Source organism: Brachionichthys hirsutus, chromosome 21, assembly GCF_040956055.1.
Source record: "Brachionichthys hirsutus isolate HB-005 chromosome 21, CSIRO-AGI_Bhir_v1, whole genome shotgun sequence".
Lineage (NCBI taxonomy): Eukaryota > Metazoa > Chordata > Actinopteri > Lophiiformes > Brachionichthyidae > Brachionichthys > Brachionichthys hirsutus.
In genome coordinates, this window is record NC_090917.1 from 3,230,679 (window position 1) to 3,253,198 (window position 22,520).

Consider the following 22,520-nt stretch of genomic DNA (forward strand, 5'->3'; position numbering starts at 1 on the left):
AACGTCACCTGTTTGAAATTGTTTGGCCAGAAATCATCGGTGACCTTGACAACTTCAAGAGGCAACTCAAGGCCATTGTGGGTAAAAAAAAAAAATGTCCAAGGAGTTTGAAAACCACACGTCGGTTCTGGAGGCACTGACGAGCAGTGATCCTGGAATTGAACAACGTCTTGTGGCAATTGTAAAAGATCACCTGATCAAATAGGGAAACAGTTCAAATGCTCAATAGCAGGTTGACCGTGTAGGTTCGCAAGTCATCCAGGTCACGGTAAATCACCATGAGCAAAAAAGAAGAGTCGACCGGGCAAGTCGAAGCTGTGCTGGAGGTGGGACTTGAAGACCACAATAACTGCAGGCGCTTCTACACATTCCCAACAGAACCGCACACAACACGTTTGGGCCTGCTGAGTTTGTCTGAGCGCTCCCATGAAACCTGCTTCAAGGGAGTGCTCCTTCAGCGGAGGGGGGGGGGGGGGGGGGGTCTCAGACTCCATACCCGGGTGGCATTTGATGCCCAAGTCATCAACAATTTATCTTCGTTAACTGCTGAATTGAGGTTAAAGTGATAATATTAGCTTAATATAATAATACTAATAATTTAATCACAATAATTAATTAGGTTTATTTTTTCATTCATGTAATAGTTATATGCAATATTTACTAACCTTGAGCTTTTTCTATATTACAATTGCTCCTTTTAATGTATAATACACTTATGTCTGCAAATCCTAAATAAATAAAAAACATTTTTACCCAATTAATTATTTTCCTGGAAGAAGCTTCTTGAAGCCTTTTATTTTAAAAAGTGAATGTTTACAAGATTAATGAAGATTAATGATGAATGATTTTTAAAGACAAAAAACAAAAATAATCACGTTGTTTCCTTTCATAATGATGATAATGGTGCATAATCGTGTGTCCCTCTCACAATAATCGTGACGTCCCTACATGGACCCGGCGGCGATGTGACGCAGCCCCGTCTTCTCTGCTATCCATCTGTTGTAATTGGTCACTCTGGTGTAAACGCCAGGGCGGAACTCTTTGGCACAGCCGTCGCCCCAGCTGATCACCCCAAACTGGAAGAGCCTGTCGCCGACCTGGCACACCAGAGGCCCTCCCGAGTCCCCCTGAGGACGAGAGACGAGCGGCGTTGAAGGGAATGAACAAAACGGTCCCTAGAAGCGAAAAGGCCGATCGTGCACCAACTCGCTGTGAATACCTCACAAGCGTCCTGGCTCCAGTCGGGGCGACCGGCACAAAACATGTTGTCGGTTATTAAGTTTTCATAATGATCCTCGTTTCGACACACGTCATCGGCGATGAGGTTCACCTGAGCCTCCCGGAGGTTCTGGGAGTTGTACCACAAACCTGTGCAGAAGAGAAAGACACATGCAAAATTTACAAATTAAATGTGTTTTTTTTTTTTTTTTGGTTCTATTTGAATTTGGAAGACTCGTTTTCATGCCATTAATTATTTGTCCAGTGACATCATTTTCTAGTTCATTAATCAAACCATATAGTTTATATGGTGATCAATGAAGACCAAACCATCAAGCAGAGAAGATCAAAGACTTTTCCTCACCATATTTCTCTTTCCCATATCCAGCAATCTCACAGGTGAAGCCGGGCTGGAGGTCCCGCTGAGGCGGCGGCAGGCAGACGATCTTCACCCTCCTGCTCTCCTTTGCGCATTTCCCACCTTTGGCCCTGAGCTTCAGCAGGGCTGCGGAAAGAATCGCAGAGGAATGACTTCATTGACGAGTGCAGATCTCCAGATCTGAAGCGCGTGAAGCCCCGCCCACACCGATGTCGTTGTCGAAGCTCCCCTCGTCAAACCCCTCGTGGATGATGATTTCTTCCACCTTGAATTTTTGCTCCGCCGTCGGGTTGCTCTCATTAAGAGCGTTTTTCCCCAGCATGACGGTGAAGCGTTGGTTTTTAGTATGAGAGCTGGAAAAAAAAGGTCAACAGGTCAACCTGCTGTCTCTGGGCACCTGCTGGGAATGCAGTCCAGCATATGACATCGCTTCCTACCCATCAGGAAAGCAGTGGGCAGCTGTCAAGACCCAGCAGGGAGAGATCAGACTCCCCCCGCAGCGAAAAACCTTCTCCTTGGCTTTACCGCGCCAAAACATGGCAACGACCCAAGGGTGGGCTTCCACGGCGGCGACTGTTCCTCCCACAATCTTCATCAGCTTTCTTCTGCTTCGCTGGCCGCATGCCGACACTGGAGCTGGGAGATTACATCAAGTCAATAAAGCAGGGGGGGGGGATGTGATGGCTTTCAGGGAGGCAGTGACGGTACCTAGCTCTGGAGCAGCGGGTGTCGGAGAAGGCGGAGCTGGAGCTGTGAGAGTAGAAAGGTCGTAGTGAATGAAATAGAGCGGTTGGGTTGTTCCTGGAAGTCCAAATGGAACGCACAACTTACACGACTCCGACGCGCATTGTGGAATATCGCAGTACTCCCACGTGAGCTGCTGATTTCTCCACACATGACACCATGGGCGCCGTCTGAAGAGGAGATTCCTGTGGAGCCGTTAAACTAACACATCAATAACGTGACATGGGGTAAGAAGCTATGACCGATTAGTTATGGCTCTCTTGAAGGCATCCCATCATTGATTAGCAGATCCATAAGTCAAACGAATTGAGTATCAAAGCCAACTATAAGTGCATTATTGGCGTGTCATTTCAAATCCACTGACATAAAGGGGCCTGGAGAAAACTGAGTCGTGGGCGTCTTACCTGCAGAAGTTGTGCCTCCCTGAATTGATATCTGAAGACAGGTGCCACTGTCTGGTGTCAGAATCCCAGTCCTCACACGTCCGCCCGCTCTCCGTTTTAGAAGCCGTGCCGCTGTAGTACAGTCCCAAACCCTCGTAGCAGTGACCGCTTTTCACTACAGGAACATAAGTGTGACTAAAAAATGGGCACAAACAAAAAAAAATAAAGCATGCAGCTATAGGTTTACTGTTTAAGCCCCCCCCCCCCCTCACCCGTTTCGCAGGTTGTCCCCTCGAAGCCATCGGCGCACATGCAAAACATGTGTTGGCCTGTGGTCAGGGATGGGAAGGAGGTTCCTCCGTTGAGACAGATCCCACCTGTTTGAGAAGAGAGAGAGAGAGAGTTCACCGCCATGTCCGACGCGCCCCCTTAGGATGATGAGCAGCACCGGTGGAGAGCTCCTCACCTGAGTGGCCGAAGGCGAACGAAGACGATGAGGACAAGGATGAAGGGACAATGGAAATCTTCTTCCGTCTTCTATCTCTCAATAAGCCCTGCAAGTTTCAAAGCGACGGCGATCACACGACAATAAATGCAACACCTTCACTTTGAGAGAGATCAATCTGCGCCTCACTGCTTCGGCTGCCGGCAGGGCCGCCAGGATGAACATACAAATCCCAAATCGTTGCGTCGCCACCATGTTGCCGCTCCGCAGAGGTTGATATCCAGACTGCGTGAATGTGCTTGCAGGGATCCGACCCTCCCGGGGGGGCTTATCCTGTTTTCGTCTGTTTGCTGCGTGCCGGAGCAGAGCGAGAGTCGCGATTGGCTGAGGAGATCTCTTTGACAGGACTGGCCCACCTGTTTAGGTGTGAAGAAATGGTTGTGTAAGAACTAATAATCCGTATAATTGAATCCCAGGAATCACATCAGGGATTTTTTTTTTTTTATCATTCAGATGTTTCAGTGGCGAATCAGTTTCCTGATTAAAATTCCTGATATAATTCTATACTCTGGACGTCACAATTCTGGAATAAGTCACAAGTTCTAACCAGTGATGCTGCAAGACTAGTTGGGAAACAGAGACCGATACAAGATGAAGGCGTTCCTCAGGGGGGTGCGCTTCTGATAAATGTATTGGAATCAGATATACTGTTTAGCTGTCGTTATGGTGACTGAACATTTTCTCATGCATGATTTCCACGATTGAGGTTGAGCAGAAGCAACATGGATGGTTGAGAAAGACAGGAAGAAAAAAGAACAAAGTCGTTACTCATTTTACTGCTAAAAATCTTTTTTTTTTTTTTTTTTACCATGAATTGAACGCTCATGGATCCACTAGATGTCGCTGTTGCTCTGTGGACATCAGAGCAGACCGCCGATGAGACGCGCTCGAACAAATGCTGCCTAGTTTCACTAAACTTCACCGAAAACCCGTGAAATAGTTCTGGTGTAAGATGGGAACTAAAAAGCCTTCAATCAGATCAGATGTTAAAAGGTGAAAAATAGTGAGAGGTTCGGTCACAAGTTTCCCATTTACTACAATAAAAATGATGACATGGTTAAGGTGATCACGCAGAAGGTGATGATGCGACGGTGACGTCAGCCGTCATACCTGCATATGCATCATACGTAAATGAGAACGGGTTTCGTCCAATAAACAACGTGAATGAAAGTAAATATTTACATTAGGATCCCGGAAGTCGTTGGATCCTGTTTGGGCTGTGTTCCCTTTAAATACCGTCGGAATTATTTAAAGTCTTGAAATGCCAACGCGTTGTGTTGTATTATCGTAGGCCTTAACGCAATAGTCCGGTTTGAATATATTTAATACATATTAATGTTTTAATTTCAGATTTGAAAATATTAAAGTGTTTAATTGTTTGGTTTTTAGTTAATTCTTCAAACACCCTACAATCTTCTTCTTAATTGCTCTTTTTCCTTTTTTACTTAATACATTTTAAATTTATTAAGTGACACAACAAAGAAGCATAAAAATAAAAAACAACAAAACCAATCCCCCCCAAAAAAGAAAAAAAAAAAAACCATTACATGTTTTATCTCCTTTGAGTGTACCAGAATTTTTCAGAATCATAACTTCGAACTTTATTTCTTTTTTATGGTTTCAGTATAAAATAGCGTCATCTCTTACTTATTCAACAAACACACTAACACGGTAGAAGTTACAAAATGTAAAAGTCGAAGTTGAACAGTGTTTGTCGAGAGTTTCCGAGTGGTCCCTGAACGCAGCAGGGCGCAGAGCGGCTGTGAGCGTCGGATGAGGGAGATTATCCTCCTTCCAAGCGACCCGGCGTTAAAACACGGATCCTCGCCAGGCAGGAGGCGGTTTATTGCGACAACATGGGAAACGCGGACGGAAAGCTTCACTTCAGGAAAGCTGTGATTCAGCTCACAACTAAAACACAGGTTGGTTTCACCTTTTTTTTCTTGTAAATTGTGTGTTTGCTTGTGCGCCTGAGGACACAAAGTTGGAGTGCCAGATGGTAGCCCGAATTGTTGCCCAGATGACACAAACTGGAGAGAAAAATCATTTCAGTCAGTTTTTAATAGATGCTTTAAATGTACCTTTAAAATATATCCTCTGAAAAATATCATTAATTTGAATATTTGCGCTTTTTTAAGTCCTGGAAAGTGCAATCTCTGAGATGAATTGAACTTCTCCCTACTTGTTGTTTACTTATTTGGTGACACGTTCCCTACATAGCCCGAACCTTCACCACGTGACGTGGGGAAAACATGGAATTCAATTAGTTGCGTGGCAGACGGTGGAGCTGCACCTGCTGACAGTCAGAATCTACGGGCGCAGCTTTCCATCCTGTTTCAGTTTACCAAACAGTATACATAATGTAAAAGCAGAAATACGTTCTAAAATAAAACTGTGTAAAAAAAAAAAAAAAAGTCTGGCAAATCAACCATCTCCACTTCACCTTGTCCTTTGCATCGTCCTCCCCAACTCCAGCCCCTCTCATGTCCTCCCTCACTACGTCCATGTATCTTCTCCTGGGTCGACCTCTAGCCCTGTTCCCTGGCAGTTCCATCCTCAGCATCCTTCTACCGATATAGTCCCCGTCTCTCCTCTGGACATGTCCAAACCATCAAAGTCTGTCCTCTCTGACCTTGTCTCCAAGACGTCTAACCTTCACTGTCCCTCTTATGGTCTCATTTCTAATCCTGTCCAACCTGGTCACTCCTCAGCATCTTCATCTCCGCCACTTCTAGCTCCGCCTCCTGTCTTTTCCTCAGAGCCACTGTCTCTGAGCCGTCCATCAATACTTGAGTAAAGCACAAGTAGTGTAATGTTGTAGTACTGCATTTGTGAAGTAAATGTATTAGTTACTTGCCACCAATGCAGAAGAAATGAAATCAAGAGGTTGTTGTTGTTGTTGTTTAACAAAAAAAACAAAGGTCATACAATTTAAGTATTAATGCTAAACAAAAAGTAGTAGCTTTAGGTTTTGTAGTTTTTTGGCTTATCGGTAATGTTAAAATGTGTTACACACGCATGTACGTGCTGATGTGTGTGTGTGCCCTCCTGCAGCCTGTAGAAGCCACAGACGACGCCTTCTGGGATCAGTTCTGGGCCCACTCCCCCACCACTATCCAGGACGTCTTCGCGCTGGTGCCGGCGGCAGAGATCCGAGCCGTGAGAGAGGAGTCCCCCTCAAACCTGGCAACCCTCTGCTACAAGGTAGCCTGCATTAACAGGGAGGACTTGCCGTGAAGGATGTGGTGTTTCAGACGCTGTTTGTTCAGTAACAGAAGATGAAATTGGGATCGTGGATGTTGTGCCGTTGTTGATTTGTACTTTGCAATAATAATTTGAATTTGTAAGTAAAACAATCCAATTTTAACGCACAAAATGTTGTGAAGCAACAATGAATGGAATTGTTTAAGAAAAGCAACTTAGAAATTGAGTAAATGTGCATCCTGGATACTGTTAGAGTCGAAGGAATGCTGCTGTTTGTTTTTCCCACACATTTCAGCATTTGTAAAATGTCAAAGGTCATTTGAGTAAAACGGATATTTTCATTTTGAAGTAAACAATCGTCAAAATCAGAGTTGGTCTCCTAATCTAACTCCCAAATGTTTAACAAAGCTGGAATCTAAATGAATTTGTGCTGAACTTTACTCACCTAAGATAGGATAAAAAATATATATAAGACCCATTTAAGTATTTTAAAAGCTGTTAAAGCATAAACTGAAAACCCAACACTGTATGCTTCTTATGGCAGCGCCGGTCTGTCACAAGAAAACACTCAACATTTTAGATACTTAATCGAAAATAAACTCTTAATTTTTGGCGTTTTTTAACAATTTCCTAACCAGAATTTTGAATCAGGAGATTTTGGCTGCATAATATTGGTTTGTTTTTTATATTTAATAGAGAGAATGATGTTTACCTGCAGACAAATCATCAGCTGTACATTGTGACCAACATAAAAAAAAAGTGTCGGACCAATAAAGCCACTTGATTTCTTCAATTCGAATGTAATTTCATTGATTTTCTTTCCACCTCAGGCGGTGGAGAGGCTGGTCCAGGGCGCAGAATGTGGCTGTTCCTCAGAGAAACAGCGTCAGACTGTTCTGAACTGCGTCCGCCTGCTCAGCCGCCTCCTGCCCTACATCTTCGAAGACGCCGACTGGAGGGGCTTCTTCTGGTCCACCGTGCCTGGAGCCGGCAGAGCGGGGGTACGACTCTGACATAAAACCTGTCACGGGGGGGGGGCAGAAACACTCTGCTGAGAGGGGCCGGGGGGGTTATGTAACGCTCGGGCGTGCCATCGTTTGTTCGTAAATCTTAGTGTTTAGTCCTTTAGTGTGAGGAATGCATTGAGGAAGCTTTAAAGCTCTGCTGCCACCAATTAAGTTAGTGTGAGCGCGTGCTCGTGTTACATCGGTGGCATTTACTGTAAGACGCTGGTGCTGATGTTGTTGAGGTCGCTGTCCCACCTCCCCACCCTCCCCACCCTCCCCACCCTCCCACGCCTCCCAGACAGCAGCGGGTTCTCCGGTTACCTGGTCGTCAGGGGACCCTCGGCCCAAACACTGCGATTATTGTGTCTCCCCTTCCTCCCGGCTGCAGTTGTTGAATTAAAGAGGGATCGAATGCCCCTTAATTAAAGTGTGGGACTGAGGTAAAGTTCAGCGCTGCAGCAGGCTGCGTTGGGAAATGCTGCAATTTGACCACAATCTAATTCAATGTATCGATGCACCTCCCATTCTTAAATCAGATGTTCAGATTCGTGTTGACACATCAGAACTCGATGGCGCTGGCGTGGCCGAACTCGTGTCTTTATCCTCCAGCGTTTAGATGAAGATGAAAACGACAACGAAGGCCGGCCGCTGGCTGAATCCTTGCTGCTGGCCGTCGCCGACCTGCTCTTCTGTCCGGATTTCACCGTGCAGTGTCACAAGAAGAACAACCCAGTGAGTCCGCCGCCCGCTAGGACCCATGTGCTGTTATCGCAGGCGCTCAATCTCCTGCGGCAGTAGCGTGAGTTAATGAGTTACTCCATCAAACAGGGAGGCGGGGGGAGTGGCCATGTTTGTTAGGCGGGCTTCGATGGGTGGACACGTCTTAAATGCATTGAGCAAACATCTGCTGCACCGGAGACCATGGGCAGTGAGAGGAAGTAGCTGTTCTGCAGATCTTAACTGGTCCAGGATCAGACCGCTCCTCGTGCCTCAGGAAATGTGGAATTTGGTGGCGCTCGTGGGAAATTGCGCAACATAAAGGTGGAAAATGCCCAGCGGATGTTTCCACCTGTGAAGAAGGAAGGTTCTCGCGGAAACCGAGAAGTTTCTGAGGCTCATGAAGGATTTGAGCCGTCAAGCTGAAAAAGGATTTAGAGATCAGAAAACGGCCAATAAATATACAGTAAAAATCAAACTAATCTTTCACCTAATCCGGGTTTCATTACATGGTTTTTCTTTGTATCACCAAATCCATGTTTCCTTGGTTTGGCTGAACACCAGTGAGCTGATATTTGTGGCGTGGCCTTGGTGACCTTTCCCTGTCGGTTTACATACAAGGACCAGTGGGGGCGGGGGGGGCGCACCTTGTCAGATCTATTCGTGTGAATCTGGTTATCTGTGCTGACGTGTCGCCTTCCGATACTGTCACCAGCGTACTCGACGTCGTCCACTTGTTGACTCACATGGTCCAAGTAGGTGTGAACACAGTCCTGGAACTTCAGCTTTCAGGAATGCATGAGGAGTAAATGAGGGTGAACGTACAAGCAGCCGGTTTTTAAATATGATGCTATTATTTTTCCTCTCCTGTAAATAATATAAATGTTGTAGTTTTTAAACATCTTCATGTTTTCCTAATGTTCTTTTCCTGCTGCAGGACACAGTGGATCACATTCAGTCCATTGACAGCTGTGAATACATCTGGGAGGCCGGGGTGGGTTTTGCGCAGTCACCTCCCACTAACTATTACCATGATATTAACAGGTAATTATAGTTTATTACACGTAATTACGCATAGAACAGCGCGCTCTTACCATTAGCCTAGTTTGCCTGCAGCTCCACCTGCAGGCAAACTAGGCTAAATGGATCGTTTGAGGTGAAGAAACACTTGCAGTTACATTATTTAGCCACCAGAGGGCGTCGGGCAGGGTGCAGGATTACTAGTGTTACGACCCTCCATCCTGTGTGCAGGACTGAGCTGCTGAAGCTGCTCCTCACCTGCTTCTCTGAAGCCATGTACCTTCCTCCTTCCTCTGAAAAGAAGACCCTCAATCCCTGGGTTTCCTTCTTCTGCTCCACAGAGAACAGGTAACACACACACACACACACACAAAACTTACCTTTGACCCATCTTTCACTGCTTCGCCCAGACACGCCCTCCCTCTGTTCACCTCCCTGCTCAACGTGGTCTGCGCCTACGACCCCGTCGGGTACGGCATCCCGTACAACCACCTGCTCGTCTCTGACCACCGGGAGCAGCTGGTGGAGCAGGCGATCCAGATCCTCATCGTCACCCTGGAGCACGAGGTTGGGTCGCCTTCCAGCGCCGCCCCTCAGGCCGCGGACGGCGCCGCTTCCCCGTCGGCTGTGGAGGAGCGAGGGGTGAGAGGGAGATGAATTCATTTGTTTGTTAAACTATTAGAAAATCTAACTGGCACAGAATAATAAAAATAATAATAATCCCTTGTGTTATTTCAGCCGGCGGATCCCAATAACCTTTTTGTGAATTATCTCTCTCGGATACACAGAGAAGAGGTATGTGAAATGTTGTCTAGCACGGAAATAGGATGTAATGTGCGTATTTTTTACGTATGTATTTCTTTTCAGGATTTAAGCTTCATCCTTAAAGGTCTAGCCCGGCTGCTCAACAATCCGCTCCTCCAGACTTACCTGCCTCATTCCTCCAAAAAGATCCAGTTCCACCAGGAGCTGCTGATCCTCTTCTGGAGATCCTGTGACATCAACAAGGTGTGGAGTTTTTTTTAGTGTCGCCTCAGCTCTTGCATTTCCCGAGATTCCCTTTCGATATTCTCAGATTCTCTACTTTAAAAGTTTCAAACGTAATTTTGCATTCTAGAAATTCCTGTTCTTTGTGCTGAAGAGCAGCGACGTGTTGGAAATACTCGTTCCCATCCTCTTCAACCTGAACGATGCCAGAGCAGATCAGTGTGAGTCTCCGCCGTGCACATCCGCATTAAGATTGTTGGACGCATGGCATGGCTAGTTAAACGGCGTTCATCTTTTTTTTGCTTGCATGCTTCTGCAGCTCGTGTGGGCCTCATGCACATCGGCGTGTTCGTCCTCTTGCTTCTGAGCGGAGAGAGAAACTTTGGCGTTCGCCTGAACAAGCCGTACACCCTCCGAGTTCCCATGGACATTCCGGTTTTCACAGGAACCCACGCTGACCTGCTCATTGTGGTAAAGCTTTTGATGAGGGGGGGGGGGCATTGACTATCACTTTCTTTGATCCAGAACGAACAGATTTACAGTTTTTGTTGTCCCCAGAGGAGGAATCCAAAATTAATAAATAGCAGCAATCTAAATCTTTTTTTTTTTTGTGTGTGTGCTCAGATCTTCCACAAAATCATCACCATCGGTCACCAGCGCCTCCAGCCTCTGTTTGACTGCCTGCTTACGATCATAGTGAACAGTGAGCGTCGCACATCAAATGCTGCCCCCTAGCGGCCGAGTAGGAAGGCTGCTCCCCCTTTGGATTCGATGCCTCACTTTTTTTCTTATTTTGGCTTATTTTCACAGTTTCACCTTACCTGAAGAGTATGTCCATGGTGGCGGCCACCAAGCTGCTCCACCTCCTGGAGGCTTTTTCTACGCACTGGTTCCTCTTCTCCTCCCGCCAGAACCACCACCTGGTATTCTTCCTGCTGGAGGTCTTCAACAATATCATCCAGTACCAGTTTGATGGTGAGAAGCATACAGATCACAGAACGCGGCTACGTCGGTCAACCAGCCACTAAATCCTCCCTCGCAGGTAACTACAACCTGATCTACGCCATCATCCGGAAGCGGAGCGTTTTCCACCAGCTGGCCAACCTGCCGTCTGGCACAGCATCTATTCAGAAGGCCCTACAGAAGAAGAAAAGCCTTGGGATTTCCAGGACCAATTCTGGAGGTGCGGAATCCCCTGCGGGCTCCAGACCCGCTGCACCTGCAGAGGGCGGCATACTGAAAGCCAGCTTAGAGGCCACTCCAGGTATCGCCAAATATTATCACAAATATTTTCTTGTCCTGTGCAAATTGGAAGAACCCCCTCAAATCCCTTTTAGGCATTGATAAGATAACGGAAAAGGCCCGGGTGAGTCAGGACGGTACCATGGTCGCTGTGCCGCATTCGGAGTCCTCACAGATATCGGCTGACCACGGCGCCGGCGCCGGAGCGAGCGACACGGAGTCCAGCTCGGACAAAGACCGCGAGGTGCACGCCGACCGCTCCTGCTTTATTATTCTTTCTGCAGATCAAGTGTTTCATTTTAGTTTTTATTCTTTGGCCAGATCTGCCACGCGGAGTCGGAAGCAGCGAGGAGCAGATTGTCGAGCGTGTCGTCAGCGGCATCTTGGAGCGCCACTCCGGACTGGGTCAGTGGAATCGATCTAATCCATAGTATTTATCATGGGGGGGGGGGGGGGGGGGGGGCGCTTTGTTGAATTCTTTCCCCGTTTCCCCTCCTCCACCATGCCACCTGCGTCTCAGGTGCTTTCATGGAAAGCGAAGCTTCCTCTGCAGACGATCATGCGGCTGTTACAAGTGCTGGTTCCTCAGGTGGAGAAGATTTGCATCGACAAGTGAGAGCTTCAGTTAATCTATGAAGCAAATAATTGATTTAACGCCTTGCCTAAATGTTCTGTCCTGCTCAGGAATTCTCATTGAGATCAGAACTTTGACGATCCCTATCCACGCATAAATACAGATTCATTTGGCTTCAGTCCTCCAGTTGTCTGTTTCTTTTTCGGCCCTCAGGGGTTTGACAGACGAATCAGAAATCCTGAAGTTCCTTCAACACGGTACGCTGGTCGGCCTCCTGCCTGTCCCTCATCCCCTCCTCATCAGGAAGTACCAAGCGAACGCCGGCACAACCGTCTGGTTCCGCACCTACATGTGGGGAGTCATTTATTTACGGTAAAAAAAACAAAACAAAAAAAAAACGCCCATCTTTACCTGCACCTATACGTTAAAAGGGTTCTTTACTAACCAGTGGCCCACATTGAGTCTGCAACTGAGGCGACGATGAATCATTCTGGCGGATCATCCTGTAAAAACAAGCTTCAAACCAGCCTGACCTGTTTCGAGTCCGCTTATGGGATGTCGTGGCTTGAGCCTGACGCGTTTCTCCTCTCCGTCTCCTGCAGCAACGTGGACCCACCCATCTGGTACGACACGGACATAAGACTGTTTGAGATCCAGAGGATTTAGAGCCCCTCCCGACGTCTGGATTTTCACGCCAAGAGACGAGATCAGACCCGTTTTTTTGCTGTTCAAAAGGCGACAAGCGGCGATCGTCCCGACAACCGGACACGGCGTCGCGGCGTGCTGCACACATCCTGTGCTGTGAGCAGACGGAGAACAGGCAGCACCAGGCGGTCATTAAATCGGACACAAGATGTGTGACATTTAGTGAATATCAATGTCTTCACATTTTTTTGCGCCCTGTGCCGGGATGCTGATTTGACATTCTGCTGAAAGGGAACTATACAGGGTCTGATGGGGGATGAATAACAGTCCTGCATATGTGCTGCTTCAGGGTGGAAATGCAAAGTCTTCTGTCCTGAATTAAAAACTGATCAGACTGTTCACGTAAAGCCTTTTCATAAAATGCAGATTGTGGAAATTTGCTTGCTTCGGAGCATCACACACATAAGTTACAGTTACCAACATCCTGTGTAATCATGTGTTATGACAGCCTTATGGTTTTACAAACAGAACATAAACCCATTTGGGTCACATTAATAAACTCGGTTGCTCTGCTTTGATGATATACATTATAAAGATTTGACATTAAGATTTCATTGTTTAATCTGTTCAGTGGTTTTAGAATTTAAGACACCCTGAAGGAACATTGGGTCATCACAGCCAGTTCCATTCACTAATGCAGATCAAGAGAAAACACCAGAGCAAGAATCACTGTATTTAACCAAAGGGACACATTTACATTTAAACAAATCAAATGTGTCCGGGGGGTTGTTCACATATAAACTAAACGTTTTAGAAATGTTTGGATCGGCTTGAATTGCCATGCAAGTCCGTGTTGCTCCTTAAGCAGAGATGAGGATCTCCATCAAAGCTGCCACAGAGTGCATCCTGTAGAAAACGCAGAGCGGCTGGCCGAGGTTTACCAGAACAAACCAAGCGGAGAAACCAAAAAACTCTTTCCCAAGGCCGTTCTCGAACTGGGGGTGGACTCCGAAGGCAGGGATGATCCACAGCTGCAAGGAGAGGAAAGACAGGTTCATCACATGCATGCAGGAACAACAAATGAATGTGAAGTTCTTTAAAAAAACAGGTAATGGTACCATGACATTAGAAAGGATGAGGAAAGCGCAGATTTCTCTGATTGCTCTCTTGGTCCAGGGGCTTCTTTGATCTTTCTCTCCAGCAGCGTCTGATGCATTCCTCTCAAGTAGAGAAATACTCGTCCTCCTCTCCTCTTGCACTTTGGTAGAAACCTTCTTCTTAGACTGTCGGACCAAATAAAACCCTTTTAGTCTTTATTGGAAGTCAGTGCAGCAGGATTCAAGATCAGGGGGGGGGGGGGGGGCATTTACCTTGAATACGCTTCTCTTCTGCTTGCTTTTCTTCCTGGCAAGGAGACTCGGGTGCCTGTGGAGGCCTTCGATGATGAAGATGTTCTGGAGGACGAGTTCCAGCAGGCTGAGGAGGGAGTAGGACAAGTCCAGCCCTCCCAGCGGCCCTTGGGTCCCAACGGCTAGGGCCGCCACCAAAGAGAAGTAAGACAACGCGAGCTGGCCCAGAGCCGCTCCAACAAGGAGGACCACGTCCAGGCTACGAGTCGGGTTGTGTCCTCCTTTGTCTGCCCTCCTTTCCAGCCTGTGGACCAGCATCCCAGCCAGGCAGCAAAGAGACATGGTCGGCATGACCGCTAAGTGGTAGCCATAGAAGATGAGGAAGGCAGTGAGGCGGAGCTGCGGCTGGCTCACCCAAATCTGGTAGAGAATGAAGACGGCCGCTCCTGCTATGAGAACCAGGCCACCAAGCACAATTCCGTACACGATCCCACCTTGGAAGACGATGCGAAGAGTCAGCTTCTCAGTAATGCTGTGCTGACCAGCACTCATCTTGCGGCCCACGTTCTTCCACATCACGTAGATCATGCAGCCCGCCATCAGGTAGTACTCCATGTTGAAGGGATAAACGATTTCGATTGCTTTTCTGAAGGCGAGGCAGGCTGCACTCGCGCTGCACTGACAAAATGTCTTGTTGGAGATTCCTGGAGGCATGCATGGAGGAATATACTTCAAATATATATATATATATATATATATACAAAGTTAAATGCAGGGGTGTGTTAAACTACCTAGCGATTCAGAGATGTTCTCAAGTGACTTTATGTTGCTGAATCCAAGCCTATCTTCTTTTTCTAATTCAATCTCCTCATGGATGGTTTCCTCCGTGACCGCGTTCAGCCACAGCAGCAGGTCGACCGAGAGGATCAGCATGAGACCGGACCTGCATCAAAGGCGACATGCAAAGATATATTCAAGAAACTAAACATGCATCAAGACATGAATCATCAGGTCACATTAATCAATGATGGAATGTTTAGCTGCAGTCCTATAATCGTAATGATGACGTCATAACTAGCAGACGGAAGCACCTGGTGGTTATCTTATACTGGTGAACGCAGTCTTTGGAGTGAGCCCACAGTAAATATGTCTGCAAAGGAAACAAACGGGACACTTATTAATGATAAAGGGGGGGGGGGGGGGGTATAAATACTTGCTTTTGCATTTAGGCGAGGCCTGAAACACATTTTCTCCTGGGTTTAGATATTTGCCACCCTTTTATATCATAATAATAATAATAATAATACATTTTATTTATATAGCGCTTTTCTATGAATTCATTAGGAATTAAATTCAACACTGATCAACATCATCAGATTTCTGTAAATCAGAGATATCCTACCTCTGTTTCTACTTCCTGTTGACCTTCGGTTAGTGACATTAACTCCAATTTATATCTGAGTTTTTATATATATATTTATTATTGATCAATAATGCCACAAAACACATGATAAACTTATTAAAAGCTGTAACTTCACAGACCTATAATATTTATTTCTCGTTTGTGCCTCTTGCTCAGGGTCTCTTTTCGGCGGTAAAGTGACAGTTCCTTCCCCCCCAGGATTTTAAAATCATTACCTGAAGTGTGAGAAAAGCCGCTTCGAGGAAGGGAGCGAGCACTTTAACGGCAGGTTTACACTCCCTCAGGCTGATCAAATAGCCAATCTTGCAGATATAGAGCAGCAGGCTGAACGCAGCGAAAAGCAGGAGGACCACTGAAGAGAAGAGGAATATTTCAGGACACGATCCAAAACAAATGTCTGATACTTTTCACATTGCACAGGGACGTACCAATGACAGTGATCCCCCCGGCGTGGTGATCTTTATGTGGACATATGTCAGGGTTCTTCCTGGCCCACAGCAGGTACCACAGCAGCCAAATCAAGCTGGCCCCCATCAGCAGCAGCATGAACACCAGGGGCTCTTGATGCCTTAGGCCGTCAGGGTTGAAAGCCTGTCCTGTCAGGAGGGCAGCTCCCAGCAGCACCACGTTAAGACCCAGCAGACCAGAGATCAGGCGTCTGCCGCTGGGAGCCCAAACCAGCATCGGATCCAGCTCTGGCACCCGGATCTGATGTTCTGCACCACCGACCGGCTCATCACTGCAAGAGTTTTCCTTTGGCCTCCGGGTGGAATCCATCTCTGTAGCTCCAGAATCTGAGTTCATGTTCACCTTTTCTTCTTGTTCTTCTAAAACAAAATACTTTTAACCCCCACCTGTATTATTTTTCTCTTTTTAATCCGGCCTCCACAGTTTTCTCTTGAGCTTTCAAACTGATCTGCCGTTCAACATGCGTGGGCATGTGGCCGAAAAGCGCCGGTACTCCTTCCCGATCCGCCCTCCAGAACTGGTGTGGGTGTGGTCACAATACACGAGATTAATAACAGCATACCTTTCATAGGAAAAGCAACAGGTATCGTGTACTTTCCACTTGCAGCTTTTCTCAAACAGGTTGTGCCACTTGAACTTTGACCTGACTAAAACAACCTGGCCAATGTTTGATTAAACAACGTCCACAGAATCTCTGACAATCTGCAATCTCTTTTTTTTTTTTTCTTCTTCTTGAAGCCAAAGCTGTTATTTTACTTTGAAATTGTTTCTCAGCTGCTTGTGTGTGCCATGTTGTGTCACTGTTTGAGTACAGCCCACACCGGGAACTGACTTATAAAATCGAATCACTCTTATCACTACTGCGTCTACAAGTAGTAGAGTTTCACTCTCAAATGTAAATCATCACACAGGTGGTTTTTGCATGTTTCAGCCCATTAATAGAGCATCTATACATCACAGATTTGCCTTTTTTTTTTCTCCCCATCATCTCGCTTTGTTTTGCAAATCTGTATGTGGCGCAAAGAATCTAGAAATGTGGTACATTTTAAATGCACACAAATGGTTTCATGTGCTGCTGCTGCCCACATCCACAGCAGTGCGTCGGTTCACTTCCCACACGCTCCACACTGTGGTCGTGCTGAGCATCCTCTGCTGAAGGTACCGGTAATGCACTCACAATGGATGAGAACAGCATACATAAAAAAAAAGACATGAAAAATTTATATCTAACATCTTAATACACAACACGAAACACTTTTAATTTCCATGACTCCTCCAAAAATGAAAAACTATCATGAAAAAAAAATGGGTTAACTTAAATGTTATAGTATAGGTGTTTTGTAGTTGAGGAGCTAAATGCTTATTGGTTTTAGTCTGAGGTTACCTGTGGGTCATACTACTGGAAAAGTCTTCCTGAAATGACGAAATGATAGATACCCAAAGCTGCCGACATGAGATTGATGCTAAATTGCGGCTAACCATGCCCCATTGAGTATCTCATTTAGTCAGGCTGATATATTCTCCTGGGGATTCATATGTGGCTGCAGCTCATCAGTTCAAACTACGGCGAATTTAAGGAAGGAGGATTAGAGATAAATAATTGAATGCATGCTCAAACATATTCTTGCTATGCATTATCGACATGCTCAAATAAATCTGAATATAATCATGGTTGCTGCTAAGACCTTTCTCAGTGTTTTTTTGGGGGGGAACATACAATGAAACAAAAACCATCAGCTCCTTTTCAGATATATGAAGTGGGTTTAGGTTGTAGTTTAGGTTAATACCAAATCAATAATGTTAATATTACAACCACAGAGAGTGAGCTGTCTATTCTCAACCTGCAGTCGACTAGTTTCTTCTACTGCTGACTGCTGATATTCACTGCTGTATGATGAGTTATCATGTAAAATCACTGCAAGGTTAATAAATAATAATGATTTTAAAAAAAGCCTTACTTACTGCCCAGAAGTGGAGATGGAGTTTGCAGACTTTTCACACCCTATTATTGTTATTAGCTGACGGACAGCACAGGTCTATATAACATTATAACATGACAAACAGAAGAATACACAAGTTTCTTCCTTAAAATATTTTAGGGCTACTAATTCTATTCTTTTCTTTTCTTTTCTATTCTTGCTATGCGTCAATCTTTTCACGCTGCTACAGCGTTTATATTAGAAAGGGGCGTGTCTACCGCCCGTAACCCCGCCCCTGCCTGACAACCAGCGCGTGTCGCCTTGGTAACCAGCCTGTGTGTGAAGCTGCCACCCCCAGGCCGCCCCGCGGTTCCATCACGCTGACTTATAGTTGCCTAAAATAACGGGGCGATCCTTCCAGACCGTCCATGGAGCCGCGCTCGGAGTGAGCCCAGGGCGCCGCCATGAACGACCGGTACCACCGGGCGGCCCGGGACGGCTACCTGGCCGCGCTGAAGGAGGCGACACGGAAGGAGCTCAACGCACCGGATGAAGACGGGATGACACCCACTTTGTGGGCCGCCTACCGCGGCAACCTGGAGGCGCTGCGGCTCGTCGTGGGCAGAGGGTGAGAGTCGTGTGCGTGTGTGTGCGTGTGTGTGTGCGTGTGCGTGTGCGTGCGGAGAGAAAACAGAAAGATGAAGCATCACTAAAAACAATATGCGTTTATATGATATGGAAAAGTCAACATGCTACACGTTTCCCCAGAACTGCAGCGCAATCCGGTCGTAATGAAAAGTCAAAGTCCAGCGTGTTGTTTGACATGGAACTGCTGGCACAGCGTTAGTGCTGTTTAGCATTCAGGGCTAACTAGCCGCACCCGTATCAAATCACTCATCCCAAGCAGTCAGCTAATATTATCATCATTTGGAAAAAGACCATTTTTTTCAATCGGATCTCGATGTACTCCACGAATCCAATGATGTTGAGACCCAACGTCTCGTCTTCTCCGCCTTCCAGAGGCGATCCGGATAAGTGTGACATCTGGGGCAACGCCCCGCTTCACCTGGCGGCTGCCAACGGCCACCACAGCTGCCTGTCCTTCCTGGTGGCCTTCGGCGCCAACGTGTGGTGCCTGGACAACGACTACCACACGCCGCTGGACGCGGCGGCCACCAAGGGACACGCGGACTGCGTGCGCTACCTGGACGCCATCGCCGCCAAGCAGATCACTCTCAACCCGAAAGCGATCAGCAAACTCAAGGGCCGGGCGTTCCGAGCAGCGGAGCGCCGGATCAAAGAGTGCGCTAAGCTCCAGAGGAAGCACCGCGAGCACACGGAGAGGAGGTTCGCGAAGGAGTCGGGGACTTTGGACAACTTTGATTCGATTAGCTTCTCAAGCTACAGCAGCGGCAGCACATGGAGCCCCAAGTTCAACACCAACGTGCCATATTCACAGGTGTGTGCGTGTGTGTGTGTGTGTGTACTGCAACTAAAAGGCTTTCTTTCATTATTCAGTCTGAAAAGCCGAAATGTGTTGAAAAAAGTTTTGATTTAATCGTTATTCCTTTTTTTTTTTTTTTTATAGACAAATTATAAAACCGCAGCGTCGTGTTTACCAGAGATATGAGAAAACACAGCGAGGAACCAATTCTCCTATTTGAATTGTAACATTTCGACTGTAAATATGAAATGGGAACATTCGTTTTTACGTCGATGTGCTTTCCTCTCAGGCCACTCTGCATTCCACGGCCAAGGGTAAGACCAAGATCCGGAAGAAACTGGAGAAGAAGAAGCAAGTCGACGGATCCTTCAAGATCTACGAGGATGGGAGGAGAAGCGTGCGCTCGCTGTCCGGCCTTCAACTCGGCAACGATGTCATGTTCCTGAAACGGGGCACATACGCCGACCCCACGGAGCAGTCGCGTCTCAACATCCGCGACGTGTTCCCGCGTGACCACGACGACGATGCGGACGCCGTCTCCCGTGCCATGAGCGACCCGGGCCTCCACGAGGCGGCGTACTCGGAGATCAGCGCCGACTCCGGACGCGATTCCCTGTTTACCCGACCCGGGCTGGGCACCATGGTGTTCAGGAGGAACTACACGGCTGGAGGAATGTTCGATATCGAGACGCGGGACGAAAGGAGCGTAGCGGGGAGCGAACCTGTGGGCCGGGCGCCGAATGTGCGTCTACGAGGACGTCTGCCTCCACGCTCGCCCAGCTTGGATGAGGACAGCATCGGCAGCGCCTTGAGCCTGCGAGAAAGAAACAATCAGGAGTTACCCTGGGAGGAGATCGATGTCGGGCCCGATCAGGACACGGAGCCGGAAAACAGTCCTTTGGAAAGCTTCCTGGCCTCTCAAAGTCTCAGCGAGTTCATGCAGATGTTCAGGAGGGAGAAGATCGACCTGCAGGCGCTGCTGCTTTGCTCGGATCAGGATCTCACCAGCATTCATATACCACTGGGCCCCAGGAAAAAACTTCTTGATGCCTGCAAAAGGCGGCTGGACACCCTCAACGAACCGGAGGCCATTGATGACACTGAGCTGTAAAGATACGGAGCCACGCGGAGATATTTTTAACACGATATCTTTAAAGGAGTGTCGCGTCTGTGAAGCACTTTTACATGTGAGGTGTTTTATTAGATACCAGATTTCCCTTGTTATATGTGGAGAAAAGCTCATGTCCCAGAATATAAGAATATAAATAAAGGGTTTATCACAGAGCTGCTGTTTTTGAACGCCATCATATTTAGCAAGCTAATCAATTAGTAAAGATCACCCAATATTAAATAACAGAGGACTAATTCAACCGGCAACCCGCGCAGCATATGGTGAGGTCACACTTTGGAGCGTTCTCTCAATGATCCATCGTGGCTTTGTTGTCTTTTTATTTAAAGGATTAATTCACCATGGCGATACATTTTCATAAGGTATTAATTTGGAGCTGATTTGTATGAGTGAATGTCATTCTTTCAACGTGTTTTTTTATGTTTCTCTTTGTACAGTTTACTCACCTCAAACATGTTCTCTTTCAACACGCCACATAAACAATATTAATATTCTATGTTTATTATTTGTGAATAAGAATTAGCCCCTGATTTGGCTGCTGTTCTACAAATAGTGTTGCAGTTGTAAAAGCAGTGGGCAGACTGTGGGGTTATTATGGGAGTGCGTGCGAGATAACGCTGTTATCTCCGGTTGCTCTGGGGGGTGGATTTGGTTTCGATGAAAGCCCGTCTGTCGGCGTACGTGAGAGTACATTTGTATGTTTGTGAAAGTCTGTTTTTGTACACAAAGAAGTACGTGCATCCAGAAACCAATAAAGTGCAAAAGGAATGTTTTGTGTCTGATTTTTTTTTTTTACAAGGTAGGTTACAGGCATGGGAAAGGGGGGAGAGCGTCGCGGCGAGCAGCACATCACTAGGCGGATGTTCGGGGTGCGGTCGGACAGGTTTAAGCGACGCACACCTTCTCCTCTTCCTGTTATGATCCCGGAGCGGCTAAAGCTAAATGCTACGTATACTACGAGCGCAACTAAGAAAAAAGGACTTGTTATGGACGCGTCCTGCGTAATATCGATCCCGCAAACAGTCTGAGCTGACAGCCGGAGAGGAACAGTGATTTACTGCGCTGATATTTAAGCTATTTTGTTGTTGTTGTTGTTGTTATTGTATAGAATCCATAGACGCTCCTTGCTACAATCCCAAAAGCTTTATGGTGCGTTAATATGCGGGGGGATTCAATTTTTTGGAGTGGTTAGTTATAGTATATAAATAACTCGATGGATAAATATAAATAAACACTGTATAGTTAAACAAATTAAAATGTAATTCATACTATTGTTCATTACTACTAAAAAGTTGTAATTGAAGTCAATTCATTGTTATGCTAAAGTTGTATTTATTGATCCTATATTTAAATTGTCTCTATTTAAAAGTGTAAACTGTTTTTATACCTGTTTTGTTAAATTACTATTTAATATTGGTCTGCTTACTGAACATTTATGGTGTAAAGAGTTGTGTGCATTTTATCTCATGCTGGTGTTGTATTTTTTTTTTTTTTTTGAAGGTTTTCACCTGGCTGAAAATAACTGGACAGAGGATCCAAAAGACTTGCATGGAATCCTGTCTCACATTCGGCAGAAGCTAGATACACATGACAGAGAGAGAGGAGGGAGGGGGGGGGGGGGGGGGGGGTGAGCGACATACACAATTTATGAGACACCAGAGAGGAGAGAGAGCAGTGTTGTGCCTGTGTGAGGGTTTTTGGGCCTATCACATAACGGGGCAGTCTTAAACATTTGGGCAGCAGGACAATAAATTCCACTACTGATGGGGGGGGGGGGAGAGGGAGTAGTGAGAGAGAGAGAGATGAGGAGGAAGGAGAGGAGGCTCCGTGAGGATCTTGAATCAGCAGGAAGGGGGCTGGGCTTCCCTGACGACGCTTCTCTCCAGCGAGGACTTTCGCAATGCTAACTTTGAACCGTGGACTTTATGCTCAGGATACAGCGCGCCTGGACGGTCCAGCGCTGTCCGCTCACAATAGGACGCAAACCACATGGTGACTTTGTGCTAAGCTGCAGCTCAGGAGCTCGACATGAATGTTCCAGAGGAGCGGAGGGAAGGAGGCGACGGAGGGACCGGGGGGATGTTGGTCAAGAGGAAGGTGGTGTCAGCCGTGAAGGGGGACTGGAAGAGGAATGAAGGGACAGACGAAGATGAGGCGGAGAAG

General features: G+C 46.7%; 4 protein-coding genes across 4 annotated transcripts; 2 read left to right on the forward strand and 2 right to left on the reverse strand.

Annotated features, from left to right (window-relative positions):
* Positions 1-797: 797 nt before the first annotated feature.
* On the reverse strand, positions 798-4,819 carry plaub (plasminogen activator, urokinase b). The gene is made up of 12 exons (XM_068754852.1): positions 4,801-4,819; positions 3,359-3,585; positions 3,191-3,278; positions 2,997-3,101; positions 2,746-2,899; positions 2,429-2,526; positions 2,306-2,347; positions 2,035-2,233; positions 1,805-1,950; positions 1,583-1,723; positions 1,220-1,368; positions 798-1,127 (listed from the first exon to the last, which is right to left on the reverse strand). Exons 1-12 carry the CDS (start codon positions 4,817-4,819, stop codon positions 945-947), a joined length of 1,551 nt encoding a protein of 516 aa, XP_068610953.1. The 3' UTR covers positions 798-944.
* Positions 4,820-5,085: 266 nt separating this feature from the next.
* On the forward strand, positions 5,086-13,187 carry hid1b (HID1 domain containing b). The gene is made up of 19 exons (XM_068754485.1): positions 5,086-5,151; positions 6,284-6,433; positions 7,264-7,434; positions 8,050-8,172; positions 9,095-9,201; positions 9,409-9,525; positions 9,588-9,819; positions 9,916-9,972; positions 10,045-10,185; positions 10,295-10,385; positions 10,484-10,635; positions 10,789-10,867; positions 10,975-11,139; positions 11,207-11,428; positions 11,502-11,650; positions 11,728-11,811; positions 11,927-12,018; positions 12,194-12,352; positions 12,583-13,187. The coding sequence occupies exons 1-19, from the start codon at positions 5,086-5,088 to the stop codon at positions 12,644-12,646; spliced, it is 2,421 nt and encodes an 806-aa protein (XP_068610586.1). The 3' UTR covers positions 12,647-13,187.
* Positions 13,188-13,485: 298 nt separating this feature from the next.
* Positions 13,486-18,250, reverse strand: LOC137910417 (proton channel OTOP3-like). The gene is made up of 8 exons (XM_068754853.1): positions 18,208-18,250; positions 15,826-16,224; positions 15,613-15,749; positions 15,066-15,124; positions 14,766-14,917; positions 13,996-14,678; positions 13,744-13,908; positions 13,486-13,656 (listed from the first exon to the last, which is right to left on the reverse strand). The coding sequence occupies exons 1-8, from the start codon at positions 18,248-18,250 to the stop codon at positions 13,486-13,488; spliced, it is 1,809 nt and encodes a 602-aa protein (XP_068610954.1).
* On the forward strand, positions 18,249-20,339 carry LOC137910198 (pre-mRNA splicing regulator USH1G-like). The gene is made up of 3 exons (XM_068754632.1): positions 18,249-18,412; positions 18,805-19,243; positions 19,518-20,339. Exons 1-3 carry the CDS (start codon positions 18,249-18,251, stop codon positions 20,337-20,339), a joined length of 1,425 nt encoding a protein of 474 aa, XP_068610733.1.
* The last annotated feature ends 2,181 nt before the right edge of the window (positions 20,340-22,520 follow it).

What these genes read in the sequence shown, in the direction of transcription:
- plaub (XM_068754852.1), bottom strand. An exon ending in GGGGACAACCTGCGAAACGG is followed by an intron (nt 2,900 to 2,996) that starts GTGAGGGGGGGG and finishes ATGTTCCTGTAG; the next exon opens with TGAAAAGCGGTCACTGCTAC. An exon ending in GAGCTTCGACAACGACATCG is followed by an intron (nt 1,724 to 1,804) that starts GTGTGGGCGGGG and finishes TTCTTTCCGCAG; the next exon opens with CCCTGCTGAAGCTCAGGGCC.
- hid1b (XM_068754485.1), top strand. Translation starts at nt 5,086, where the DNA reads ATGGGAAACGCGGACGGAAAGCTTCACTTCAGGAAAGCTGTGATTCAG. An exon ending in GTCACAAGAAGAACAACCCA is followed by an intron (nt 8,173 to 9,094) that starts GTGAGTCCGCCG and finishes TTCCTGCTGCAG; the next exon opens with GACACAGTGGATCACATTCA. An exon ending in TTCTGCTCCACAGAGAACAG is followed by an intron (nt 9,526 to 9,587) that starts GTAACACACACA and finishes TGCTTCGCCCAG; the next exon opens with ACACGCCCTCCCTCTGTTCA.
- LOC137910198 (XM_068754632.1), top strand. Translation starts at nt 18,249, where the DNA reads ATGAACGACCGGTACCACCGGGCGGCCCGGGACGGCTACCTGGCCGCG. An exon ending in CGGCTCGTCGTGGGCAGAGG is followed by an intron (nt 18,413 to 18,804) that starts GTGAGAGTCGTG and finishes TCCGCCTTCCAG; the next exon opens with AGGCGATCCGGATAAGTGTG. An exon ending in CCAACGTGCCATATTCACAG is followed by an intron (nt 19,244 to 19,517) that starts GTGTGTGCGTGT and finishes CTTTCCTCTCAG; the next exon opens with GCCACTCTGCATTCCACGGC.
- LOC137910417 (XM_068754853.1), bottom strand. Translation starts at nt 18,250, where the DNA reads ATGGCGGCGCCCTGGGCTCACTCCGAGCGCGGCTCCATGGACG. An exon ending in CGAGCGCGGCTCCATGGACG is followed by an intron (nt 16,225 to 18,207) that starts GTCTGGAAGGAT and finishes ATTTTGTTTTAG; the next exon opens with AAGAACAAGAAGAAAAGGTG. An exon ending in CAGTATAAGATAACCACCAG is followed by an intron (nt 14,918 to 15,065) that starts GTGCTTCCGTCT and finishes CCTTTGATGCAG; the next exon opens with GTCCGGTCTCATGCTGATCC.